The sequence below is a fragment of the Anticarsia gemmatalis genome, chromosome Z, assembly GCF_050436995.1.
Source record: "Anticarsia gemmatalis isolate Benzon Research Colony breed Stoneville strain chromosome Z, ilAntGemm2 primary, whole genome shotgun sequence".
Classification (NCBI taxonomy): Eukaryota; Metazoa; Arthropoda; class Insecta; order Lepidoptera; family Erebidae; genus Anticarsia; species Anticarsia gemmatalis.
The window spans coordinates 15,224,767-15,238,869 of record NC_134776.1 but is presented as its reverse complement, the minus strand read 5'-3'; the positions used below and the strand labels follow the sequence as shown (position 1 = coordinate 15,238,869).

At 36.9% G+C, this 14,103-nt stretch overlaps 2 protein-coding genes across 3 annotated transcripts in view; one reads left to right on the top strand and one right to left on the bottom strand.

Annotated features, from left to right (window-relative positions):
* LOC142986315 (frequenin-2) overlaps window positions 1–14,103 on the top strand; it is a 222,229-nt gene that overhangs the window by 195,145 nt on the left and 12,981 nt on the right. The window lies entirely within an intron of this gene.
* Window positions 10,449–13,963, bottom strand: LOC142986719 (uncharacterized). The gene is made up of 2 exons (XM_076135324.1): window positions 13,931–13,963; window positions 10,449–13,657 (listed from the first exon to the last, which is right to left on the bottom strand). Exons 1-2 carry the CDS (start codon window positions 13,943–13,945, stop codon window positions 11,669–11,671), a joined length of 2,004 nt encoding a protein of 667 aa, XP_075991439.1. The 5' UTR covers window positions 13,946–13,963; the 3' UTR covers window positions 10,449–11,668.

The window sequence follows — 14,103 nt, the reverse complement described above, 5'->3', positions numbered from 1 at the left end:
ATATCATAAATCTCAAATTAATCTGAAAGTAAAGCCAGTCATTCAGCTTTCTATGAGTACACACGGTTTTAACTAAATCTATACTTTAATACTTTAATATTATAAAGCTGAAGAGTATGTTTGTTTGTTTGTTTGAACGCGCTAATCTCAGGATCTACTGGTCCGATTTGAAAAATTCTTTCAGTGTTAGGTAGTCCATTTATCGAGGAAGGTTATAGGCTATATAACATCACGCTATGGTTATTAAGAGCGGAGTAGCAACGAAAAATGTTACAAAAACGGGGAACATTATGACCCTGCATTCTCTCTTATGTGACGCAAGCGAAGTTGCGCGGGTCAGCTAGTGTTTATAATATTAAGGCGGTGCTAAAGGAAAAGAAATTAAAGTGAATGTACAAGCGTTCGTCGGTAGAATATTAAGCACCTACTTATTTAGTTGTAAGGCTTTAGCTTAATGTATATAATTACATTGAATTATTACACTTTATGATACCAACTTTGCAAATTCCTTGTCTATGTAAAATGATAATTGTGTAATTCTTAAATCTCTGCGACTTACGATCTGTTGTACGAGTTTGAGATAAAGTACTAGCCCTCGGTTCCTGAGGTACATTTAGCGGTAGTTTATCTATTCAATAGCACTTTTTTATATGAGTTTTAACGCTATTGAATAAATAAACTATCGCTAAATGTACCTCAGAAACCGGGGGTTAGTAGTTTAAATTAAACACATTATTCTCTTGACTGTACTTCCCATTTCTCTATCTCTATCCTTAAGTGGTACTTGAAAACCAAATTATTACAACTTTTTGTGTGACAAGTTAGTGTCAAGAGACGTTCTTATGTTTCTTCTTCCTTCCGCTGGATCTGGGCATGACTTTATATTAGTAACTAGCTGACCCGCGCAACTTCGCTTGCATCACATAAGAGAATCATAATTTTCCCCGTTTTTGTAACATTCTTCACTGGTACTCTGCTCCTATTGGTCGTAGCGTGATAATATATCCTATAGTCTTCCTCGATAAATGGGCTATCTAACACTGAAAGAATTTTTCAAATCGGACCAGTAGTTCCCGAGATTAGTGCGTTCAAACAAACAATCAAACTCTTCAGCTTTATAATATTAGTATAGATTAATGAAGTGGTAGCTTCCTAAACAGCAAATCAGATCTTTAAACTCGCAAATGCTTATTTTCAAACCTAACGTATTATCTCCTCCACCCCGGAAGGCAGTTGCGTATTCACAATTTATACATAACTAATCTCATCAACCATGTGTAATTGCTAAGTGCCCGTTAAATTTTAAATGTTAGATAATAAATTAATGATCATTTGCTTTTCCCTGATCTGCGAGTGTGACTTATCGAGTTAGTGCTGGCATTCCAATGTGCGAAATATACACAAAAATCTATATTTAAACAATGTTAAATTTAAATATGATGTAAGACTTCATTGGTCAATATGTAGTCTTAATATAGGCTACGTGGTTTATAATTTAATTATGGTAAAACCAATAAAACCAAAGGTATCTAAACTTATGAAAAGTATTAGTCTCTTTGAGAATTTGTCTTAGCATCAACCCGCCTTTTTCGATATCCAATTTAGAACCCCAGTGTACCAATTACGATGAGCGCAAAAAACCGTGAATTGAATACTACTTTTCAAATCCATATCGTTATGAATAACTCGTCAAATTGATAGATCTCGACAAAAAACTGATCAAAGAATTTCTATTCGTTGAATCTTTATCTCTGGCAGTAAGTAGTAAAGCCAGTTATTTGGAAACCGGAATTAATATCGCGCGCTCTTATAGTTGCACTATTCGTTTTATTAATATTCGACGTCAATGAACAGACACCGTGTCTGGTGACTCAGGTGTATACCTAAAACAACGTAGACTACTAATGCATTAGTTCACACTTACATTGTCAGGAGGGTATTTTCAAATAACGTCTGCAGAGACAACTTCACTTTGACTAAAATCAACATTGAAGTTCGCAGATCTCACTCTCGATTCCAATCAAAAGTTTTCTAATTCAAAACTTTGTTCTGATAGTAGCGTAACAAGAATTAAAGCGTACAATCACTGAGAGTGAAACAAAGCAGAGGACCCTCATAGTCGTCACGAGACGGTGAAGAGGCGGTACAAAGAAAAAAGTGGCCCCAACATGAAACGAGCCGCAGGCTGGATTTATTGCAGTAACATTGCAATTTTTCTATCTCAGCAGTTGTGCGGGCCGCGGCCGGAGATTTATATGTGAAACATGTATTCTCTAAATAACGTTCAACTCTACCCACATCGAATGTATTTGCACGTCTGAACATCGTAGCTTGCGAATAAAAAAGGCCAACTCCTACTTGTTCGCGGTGAAGTGCTCGTCAACATGTGCAATCCTTTGAAAGTACGTAGTGCTCTTGTATACCTGCACATAAGTATGCACATACATCCAGCTCAACGAATAACAAAAAACACATCGATCACTGACTTCACGAGAGCTTTCCTCTTGCACAAGGAAAAATATCGTTGCATAAAATATTATTGAAGCTTAAGTGAACATTTTCTAAAACGAACGTAGACGCAATAAGTAGTATCATTTGCACTTTATGATAGTAGTAAGAGTGTTTCAAATATGTATATTTTACATTTGTGCCATTTCATATGTAGTAAAGTAGTAAATAAAGATTTTATGAGCTATACGGTGTTGTGTAGGAGTACTTTGGGCGGAATATCTCGAGCAGATAGCATCACATGGAGATAGAACGGCCGGCGCCGGGCAACTGTGGAGGTCGCGTTATGACTCAACACATTAGTAACCCTTGTATTTCACGCAAACATAAAAAGCTTTTCGTAATGCATATTTTTTACAGGCTTTTATCCAACTTGAAGAATAAAGCCTGGGAGTGGAATACATTCTCAGATTTTGAATACGGGTATTCTAGCTCCAAAGACAAAGCATCCAAATCAAATGGTTCTCTCGTATTGGCTATTGCAACTATTGTCGACTGCACAACGTCCTCATCAGATTATTGCAAACTAATCGTGTTAAGGTTCATTCTGATCGGTTACTCCGAACACAATAGAATTGTGAAATCATGCTGAATTGTTATCACTAGTGGACTAGTACGGCATGATATAACAATTTTATTGTGGTGCTTGCACAAGTTGCGAATTTAAAAGTTATTCAAACGTGTTTTTCTTGCTTGAAAATAATGAGAATGTTTGTTTTGCTGGAGTAATCTGTGTAAAAACAAGGTGGTATTGTAGAGTGCAGACTAATTCCAGACTTGTGTTGTCAAAGCTCCCCGTCTTGTATATGAACAACACTTAATTAGATTCACCTTGTCTCGAGTGAGACTTTAGCCCGGGGTCAGGTGTCTCATGACGTTCTTAATACACGAACACACTCGTTACCGCATATTGAAATTACTGTTTTATTTAATAATGAAAGTAGTCATGTCATGAATGTGGATGAGGCTAACGAAGTTTATAGATAAAATGCATTAGTGAGAAGGAATATTTTTTTTGTTACGAATACATACATGTATTACCCATCGACAACTGGGTAACTACGATTGTTATTATAATTTACTAGCTGACCCGCGTAACTTCACTTGCGTCACATAAGAGAGAATGCGTAAAATTTTCCTTGCTTTTGTAACATTTTTCATTGGTACTCTGCTCCTACTGGTTGTAGCGTGATGATACATATCCTATAACCTTCCTCGATAAGATTAGCGCGTTCAAACAAACAAACACACTCTTCAGCTTTATAATATTAGTATAGATACTATAAAGATACGTGGGCAGTTATTGTTATGTAATATCATACGATAAGACCACAGAATTCCAAACCAGTCAAGAGAATTGTGTTAAAAGCAATAGCAACTGGTCAATAGGTAAGAGGCGCCGGCTTTATAATCCGCTTGAAACTGGTGGAATTAGTCAGTCGGACGGCAAAGCTGCGACATGTGCACTTCGCACTGAGCATATTCAAGGAAATATCTTCTCTTAGATTCAATATCGCTAGACGTAGAAACTACAGCACACAGTTGAATATCTCAGATGATAACTTTTAAATATAAAAATTCAACAATCCTCAACCCGCACCTGGCCAGAGTAGAGGACTCAAAGCCTCATTCCCGGAAGAGACCTTTGCCCAGCAGGGGAATATCAAGGTGTTACATTTATTTATCACACAATTAACAATAATGTACCTTGATTAGCTTGACTTTGCTGGTCAGCTTTGGTCTTTCTCCTTAGCGCGTTAAACTGCTGAAAAGGTACCTATTGTTTCCACCCTGGATCCATCAATTGCTGTTAGTCATCCTGTTGTTATAGTTCAACATCTTAGAAGTAGAAAGTCTTAAGATACCGTTAAGTTAATGAACTATACATTGCTGGACTATTAAAGTGGGTATTTCTAATCTATACTTAATATTATAAAGCTGAAGAGTTTGTTTGTTTGTTTGTTTGTTTGAACGCGCTAATCTCAGGAACTACGGGTCCGATTCGAAAACTTCTTTCAGTGTTAGATAGCCCATTTATCGAGGAAGGTTATAGGCTATATATTATCACGCTACGACCAATAGGAGCAGAGCAGCAGTAAGAAATGTTACAAAAACGGGGAAAATTTTGACCCATTCTCTCTTATGTGACGCAAGCGAAGTTGCGCGGGTCGGCTATCCATACTAATATTATAAATGCGAAAGTAACTCTGTCTGTCTGTCTGTCTGTCTGTCTGTCTGTCTGTCTGTCTGTCTGCTACTCAATCACGTCTAAACTACTGAACCAATTTGCATGAAATTTGGTATGGAGATATTTTGATACCCGAGAAAGGACATAGGCTACTTTTTACCCCGGGAAAATGACGCATTTCCCGGGAAAATTCAGAAAATTCAACGAAGTCGCGAAATATTAATATTATAATGACACTAGCTGACCCGCGCAACTTCGCTTGCGTCACATAAGAGAGAATGGGTCAGAATTTTCCACGTTTTTGTAACACTCTTTACTGTTACTCTGCTCCTATTTGTCGTAGCGTGATGATATAAAATAGGTTTTTTTTTTTTTTTTCACGAAAAATATCTCAAAATTATTAATATAACGAAGTCGCGCTAAGGCATATTCGCCATTAAAACAGTTGCCATGACAACGGAATTTTGTTATTTCAATGTCATTATAATATTGACTATTCGCGACTTAGTTGGCCACTTGAATTTTCCCGGGAAATGCGTCATTTTCCCGGGGTAAAAAGTAGCCTATGTCCTTTCTCGGGTATCAAAATATCTCCCTACCAAATTTCATGCAAATTGGTTCAGTAGTTTCGGCGTGATTGAGTAGCAGACAGACAGACAGACAGACAGACAGACAGACAGACAGGCAGACAGACAGAGTTACTTTCGCATTTATAATATTAGTATGGATTGAATTAACAAAATTCCGTTGCCATGGCAACTGTTTTAATGGCGGATATGCCTTAGCGCGATTTCGTTATATTAAGAGATATAAATAATTTTGAGAATATTTTTCGTGAAAAAAAGCATATTTTATATCATCACGCTACGACCAATAGGAGCAGAGTAACAGTAAAAAGTGTTAAAAAACGTGGAAAATTCTGACCCATTCTCTCTTATGTGACGCAAACGAAGTTGCGCGGGTCAGCTAGTAAGATATAAAGGTTCTGTAGTCAATGGTGTTAAAACCATCTGAGGGTTGACTTGGCTTTACTGTCGTTGGACTTATTGGGCAACCTTTAATTCTGATTGTTTCAAGACGTGTGAATATAATATACACTCAGGGGACGCCGATATAGATCTAGTTGAAACCATCTTTAGCTGGAATAAAGATAACCAAAAAAGTGACCATATAGTATACTAGAGGCCGCCCACGACTTCGTCATCGTTAAAACGCTTCCCGTATAAATCCCGATCCCTCGGGAACTCCGGGATAAAAAGTAGCCTATGTGTTATTCTCAGTCTTCAGCTACCTATATACCAAATTTCATTGTAATGGGTTCAGTAGTATTTGCGTGAAAGAGTAACAAACATCCATACATACATTCTCACAAACTTTCGCATTTATAATATTAGTAGGATTTGAAGTGTGTAATAGTTATTCTATAGGACATTCATGGGGATACAAATTGAATCTGCATCCGTTACTGAACATCATGATCCATGACACGCCGAGGCTCGTCCGGCAGGCGACTGTCAACTGTTCGACAAATGGCTCCACAGTTTACATGCAAATACTGTATGCGTATGTATACCCATATTGTCGTGAATATGATTGTCATCGATGTAATACTTTTAGATGACAAGAATGAAACATAGTATTTTCATACAGAAACGACTCTGTTTGCTATAAAAGATTTGTGTAATTGAATAACTTGGACTATACTGAATAGATTCTATTAAACTCTATTACTGCTGATCACGTTCACGATCACGACAGTTTTTAAGTCGGTTCAGGAGCTATAGGTCTCCTTCGATTTCTTTTGGAATATTCTAAATAGGAGTCCAGATTTGGGCTCTGAAAACTGACAATTACTTCCCCCTAATTCATCGGGACAAAGAAACAGCAGTGTTTTCTTGACCTCTACTTATACCTTCGACTAAAACCTCGAGTGCTATTATAATTACCATTTATTTATGAAAATATTTTCAGAGACAATTTTCAGTACCAGTTAAACAATATATTACCTTCGTATTGTTTGTTCTACGAAGTTTTATATGAAAATTAGTTTACGAACTTCGTGTTAGATACCTTGGAAGTTATTGCGCCTATTTTTAGTTTCGGCAAACCGTCAGAAGTCTGCGAATGTTTGCCCTCAACACTTTTATAACTGACAACCTTCTAAATAATTATTGTTTACAAGTAACTCTAGTTTGTTAATGAAATTAATTATGATGTGCAATACTTATACTGTCTTCTGTTTTGGGATTAATATATAATTTTAATATATAAAAATGTGTGTTTTATTTAGAGATGAAGTCTTAATTAATAAATGATTATCTGCAAATTTATTGAATAGTGATCGTATTTACTGAATTCTAAAGGTAGAGCTAGTAGTAGTAAGTAAGATGTACCTTTTTAAAGTTAGAAAAACAAGCCTCAAAAAATCCCTTCGTACGCATCATTAAGTACGCTAAAACAAATCGATTACCTTCTTTCTGAGGCTCCATTTTTCCTCAAACCGACAAGGCATTTAATCGTACAAGAATGTATTGTGTCTTTAGGTATTTACAGCGAGGGTGGTATACTTAATGAGCAGTAAGACCCTCCGCTTACGTCACGGAATAATTAATTCCTCTTCACACTGTCTTAATCTGGGGAAAAAGCTAAGAAAACACCAATTTCGCTCGGGTTACAAAAACCACAGGCGCTTTGTACGAAGATTTTGATACGACTTCTTTTATTATTTTCTGTAATCTATGGTATTTTATTTACAATAGTTATATCTATTTAAAAATAAGCATGAATAAGAGTGAGATTCATAGTTTATGAACAATTGTTAGATAACCTATCTGCTAGGTAAATACTGCGAATGTATGAAAAGACCTGTCAAAATTTAATCAGATAAGTTTCTTATTATTTGTCCAAAAATCTTAAAACCGGTCTGCCGTGTGAAAAGATACTGAACTTTGTGATAAAAGGATCTATTAATAAATATATTGAAAGACTATCCTCAAAACAAAACATTGTAAATAATAAAGACTCGGTTGGGAACTGAGTAATAGTTTCTAAAGTGCTCTTGTTACACTTTTATAAGCAAAATCCTATCACAAAGTTGTGTCCGCGATGTTAACTTTTTCGCTTATCTACAGAGCTTAGGCTCATAGCCAGTTGCGCTCACCGGTTGGTAAACGATCTGTGGGTTAAGCAACCCATGGCGCGGTCATTCCATAGATGGGTGACCGTATAATGGTATTTGAACCGGGCGTCTCCGTGCTTCGGAGGGCACGTAAAAAGTCCCGGTTGTTATCTACTACGATAACAGTCGTTAAGCCGTGTCAAAGGCCTTCGGGCTGCTTGAACAACTTTGACACTAGGTTGACCACCAACCACACGATTAAGAAGAAGAGCGTAGGTACAAATACTCAGTTTAGACAACAAGTGGAGGGGTATGCAGTATTCTTACAACGTTCATAGTCATTTAGCTTGTTTTATCCGAGCACTCTTCAGAGCAAACACCTTCGTTATACTCAAGTCTCGTTCATTTACATTTTACTTTACGCCAATGAACTTTGCTTTTTATTTGACACTGCAAGCTTGAAACATCGTCTAAATACTTTCTACTAATTATTGTATTTCGTTGTTTTTGTGTATCTTGAAATTAGATTAGCCCTTAATTAGTTTTTCATTTTATATGTATTTCAGTTAATGAAGAAAGTCCTGTGTTAATACTTAGTTAATTTGACATTTAGAAACATTGCTCTGTCTTCAAATGTATCAACTGATAGCGATATAATACTAAATCACATCAAATAATCAACCTATTATTTAACACATTTTAAGACTTCATGCAGGAACTTTTAAAATTCAAAGTATAACTTAGTTTTCTTACAAAAGAAAAATGTAATTAATATTTAGAAAAACTGCGTGTTTTCTTCGCTACACCACTCACTTCTTACCTTGCTTTATGGTAACAAGTTTCACGCTACAACGAACACAGAAAAACATAACTTATAGTAAAAGTACATTTTTGCATGAAGTAAAACTCACCGGCCGATTCAGATTACGGTCAGTACCACTTAGCCATTAATGTGCTGAAATAAAAACGAGAACATTTTATGCTAAGAATAAATGGAATAAATAGGCAAAGATGAAAGAGATAACGATGTAATTTCCTTTTGTTATTTGGAGGTCAACCGACCGAACGCTAGTAAATCTAATTTAGTAGAACTGTGATTATCACCAAATCGGTATTAGAAAGCTTTGAGACTAAAAAACGTTCAGTATTGTTAATGATCGTACACTGAACTTGACACAGTCTAGTTTGAACGCTATAATTTCAATATAATGTGGTTCGCGTGACAAAGTTTATTGTTGTAATTTGTGTAATATGTATTAACTGGCACGCCGGTTCGCCACCTGGTGCATTTCTCAGGTCTTAAAAGAAAATTTTAACTAGAGAATTTCTCGGTAATATCACTTTGGAACAGTGCCCGGTGGGGTGCAATTGCCTCGCCCCCGTTATTGTAGTAACTTATGGATAATGAGTCCACCATACGACTGTACTTTCAAACTAACACATGGATACTTTGACTCCACTTATTATAGAACTATATCAGCTCTAACTACGTAATGAACTTAATGCATACGTTGAACGTCTGACTTTCTACCTTTACTTAGGTTTTATTTTTAAATCGTGCTCGGTGCTCAAAATCTAAACCGCATTGAATTCAGATCTTTGAAAAGATAGTGAGTCTGTAATAGTTGTTTGCGGGAAAGTTTCAAAATTAGTAAATTGATCGAGGTTTTTTTAAGCAATATTGTTTTGCTGATACTACCTAGTTAATCGACTTAATTCAACGTTAAACAAGCATAGGCACATTGTATTAACATGACAGCTTACAAATATTTTAATAACGGACAACGAAATAATGCAAGTATAAAATAGATTATACTAAAACAACAAACCAGAAACCATACAAACATTTATTAGAGTAATTTATTAAAAAGTCCATTGAGGTCAGTCTTGCGTCAAAAGTTATTACGGCATTTCGTTGCATTATTTAGGCTCTGCAACAACCGCAACATTAAAGAAGACTAAACACCGACCAGCTCTGAATCCCCCTTATTTAATAACATTATATGTTACAAATTACGTGAAACAGAAACTAAAGGGTAGAAAATATGCTCGACGGAGTTTCGCCTCTCGTTGAGGTTTTGTTAGCCTTTCGTTTTCAATACAGCCATTAGTTTGAGGTTTTCCTTGGCCGAATGTTGGCCATTCTAAAACCACTTTTAACTTTTCAACGTGCTGACGTCAATCCCTCTTTTCATGAGTTTTATACAGTTCCTGAAGTCATTCCAAAGGCGGTTTTACTCTTCGGTGTGCAGCCAGTTTTAACCAAAAAGCTTTTGTGCTGTGCACGTTTTCAATATGCCATATTGAATCATCCCTCACATTTGTATACGTCGTCGAAACCATTTTTGCATAGAGATTTTCTACAGATTAGAATTTTTATTTTTAGGAACATATATTTCTATTCATCTCTCTTATGAAGGGTGTTTGTGTGATTCTAATGAATTAACCATGATGACTATAACTTAACATTATTACTTCTAAGTCTATTTTACTTTTAAAATGTTATTTCTTTCGGTCAGTATTATGATCGAAATAATGTAGGCCAATTAATTTCTACAATGGCCATCGTGAAACTAGCCGGAAGTAAGGTAATCGAATTAAAATACACTCGCTTTAGCAACAGCCCATATCATGAATATGCATTATTATTTGAAATATATTCGATAATATTCATATTATAAAAGTGACACTTTAATTGATTTTATTCAAATAAGATTTCAATCGCTCAATCATAAACATGGTGTGGTAAATATGTCAGTTTTATATAATACCAATTATATCAAAGGTAGAGTTGACTTAGAACTGCATTTAAATGTTAAATGGGACATCAAAAGCAGGCGACTACGCCGCGGTACATTATGGGGACCATTAATCTATGGAACTTTCACACGCTATCATAAATATTCATACAAAAACTCAATGTAAACAATTCGTTAACTTTAATTATCTCATTTTCTGTTCATTTATTACGATAGTAGGATTTCACATTATATAACATAGTTGTATAACAGAATGTCAGTGATTTACATATATTTATTTATTCGAAACTAGTTTGGTCACACGTATCGGCACCATGCGTAGAAATAGTTATAGGCGTATTACGTAAAGTAACATAACTACATTTAGGCTATCTATGCTAATGTAAATTTATCATAATAATATGTTTAACAAAGTTTGTTTTTATATTTAATCCGTAAATTCGTGCGTGCGTCACGCCAGAACCACTGAACCATCTTTAATGAGTCTGTAACCGCCATTATGATCACAATTCTGAACGAAACATCGGCTGTAATAATACCGACTTGAATTCAACTAACAAAATTATGTATGTACGTTACAATTTTATAGTTTTTCCTCCAAAACTCTGAGTTACATAACATTGAAATACACATTCAAAATACCAAGTTACTTTTTATTGACGATAATATACGCATTCTAGATGGAAATAAATTAACTTACTTAACTTAAAAGCTTTGGCTGTTTTGATCTATGTTAGAAACATTGATTTACTGAGTAAATGTTAGTGTGAAGCAAATAGAGAATTTTGTGGAAATAAACATGAGACATATGAACAATCATTCGCATGGCGTTATAATTTTTCGCAAAAACAATTATTTTAAACATACTTAAAATTAACTTATAAACTAGACTTGAGAAAATTATTATTTTCAACTGACTGTCCTAAGATGGCATCACAATTGAGTTAAAAATTATTTTAATCAATAATTGAAAAGATAATATTTACAATTTATATCGGGTGGAGGCAAGATGTGGCAGTATTTACACTTACACTACTTATTGACGTTCAGGAATGGCTTCTTGAGGTACATAATCCTAATTCAGACTAATTTCTTTCACTTTTTTTGTGGTTGTAACTGTTGTTGTTGTAGTTGTTGTTGCTGTAGCTGTTGTTGCTGTATTTGTTGTTGTTGTCCATTCACAAGTCCCGGCTGTAAAGGAACAATACTCCTCACCGCGCCAGTATTATCTAATTCGTCGTTGACTTGTGACGCAATATCGAACGGGTTACCGTTATATTTTACGAAGAATACTTGATGCTCGGAAGGTTTCGGTTTAGGCAACTCTACAGGCTTCGGATCCTCAGGGTTCTTCACCAACACGTAGATAAGTGTCTTGTCCTCCACAGCCGCAGATTGCAGTTGCGCTATTTGTTGTTGCAAACGCGCCACCTTCGATTTCGACTCCTGTGACGGCATCTTAATGAATAGGATCTTGTAGTTCTTCTTCGGCGGCGGAGGGGGAGCAACGACCTTCGCTTCCTCTTCTATCTCTGGAGGAGGCACGTGGAAATATATGTGTTTATGTATCACAGGCGCTACTGCTTGACTACTAACAGAACTCGCTGAGCCGGTGCTCACTGAATTCGTGTTGATTTGACTCAAATCACCTTGAAGGTTATCACCTCCAGAGGTCAACGTTGGCACAAAACTATTGCTAATAGCACTGGCTGAGCTAGCAGTCGACTGCGTGAGAACAGAATTTAAATCAACATGGACAGGCCCTGATGAAGCTTGCGAGTAAGCAGTGTTCGAATTACCGCTTGCTGTTGATATTAAATTAGGCGTGAAACCACTATTTACATTAGCACCGGTCGCTGGTGCGCCGTACTCGTAGCCATTGTTCAAATTAGCGCTGGCTGATGACGTTGAACTTTGAGCATAACCAATATTTAGGTTAGCAGGTGCTGATGATGCAGTTTGCGCGTATCCATTGTTTGATTCATAACTTTGTGACGCAGAGGCGCTGTGAGCATAGCCAGAGTTCAGATTGACTGCAGCAGATGAGGCTGAGGCATGGCTGAAGCCACTGGTTGAAGAAGCTGACGCTTGAGCGGTTTGGGTGTACCCATTACTTAAAGACGCTTCAGCTTGAGCATTCTGGTTGTATCCGTTGAATGCAGGCGCGGTAACTGGGGCGGCTTGGCTGTACTCATTACTCGACGATACACTTGCTTGTGCAGCTTGATTGTATCCAGTGCTAGGCGCAGTAGTCTCCACAACTTGACTGTACGCGTTGCTAGATGGACCGGTGACTTGTGGTGCCGCAGCCTGAGCATATCCATTGGTACTAGCAACACCAGTAGAAGCATAAGCATTGTTTAAATTATTCCCAATGATTGGCGTGAAACCTGAATCCGTCACAGGTGCAGTTGACACCTGGGAGTAGCCACCATTGTAATTAATATTGTCTGGTGCTGTTTGTACATAACCGTTGTTTGCACTGGCGGCCGCGGCCGATGTTTGAGCGTAACCACTGCTGTAACTAGCGCTGGCAGGTGCCAGGTGGTTCACTTGCGAGTATCCTGCATTCAGATTATTATTTATAGGTAGTGGTGCGGGTTGTGCGTAGCCAATATTCGCTGCAACATTAATAACGGGCTGTTGCGGTACATTAGTCGTGTACGTGACAGGTTGCACGTAATGGTTATTTATATGGTTATCGGGTAAGGGTTGCGAATATCTAGGGTAACCCTGGTTGATATTACCGCCGAAATTTGTTTGTACATTTTGTACTATGTTTCCAGTGTTTACTGGATATGAAACATGTCCATAAGCTCTCAGATTGTTATAATTTGGATTCTGTTGATGATGATGTGCGTTGTTTTGATCGTTTTTCAAATAGACATAGTCTTTATAGGATATCGAGTACGTTAAGGGTCTGTCTTCCTCGCGATGAGCATGTGGGAGATGGACGTGGTGCGCAGGAGTGTGGTGTGCTGGGTGAATGTTAGCTGGCTGTTGATAGGACTGGCTGTAATGCGCGCTTGGTGCATTGTACAGATATCCCGCATCGGTCACCACCGCGGAGATGATTGTCGTTACCTGCAACATACAATACACGTTATGGATGACATATACAAACCCTTCAACAACCTAATCTATACACTGAACAAATTAGTTTCGTAATATAACTAATCGAAGGTCTCAAGAATCTGTAACAGGCTTCTAGGATAGCTCTACATTTTTCACTAAAGATATGCCACTTTAACATCACTCAAAAATAAGAGGGTGGAATCATCCCTCAAATACATTTATATCACTAAATATCACATTAAAAACTTCACTATCACGATAATATGAAGGTAAAAGACTGACCAGAAGCAGCCACATTTTCGTAATCCCAATCGAACTCGGAATGATGGCCGGCTGTCCGGTGACAATATTTATAAACACTTTCCCTTTGATCAAATGTGCCTGATGTTTGCTAATTTTGTATAAATGATGAGTTTGAGATTTGATCACGTTTCCGGTGTCAGTTAACGCGCGGT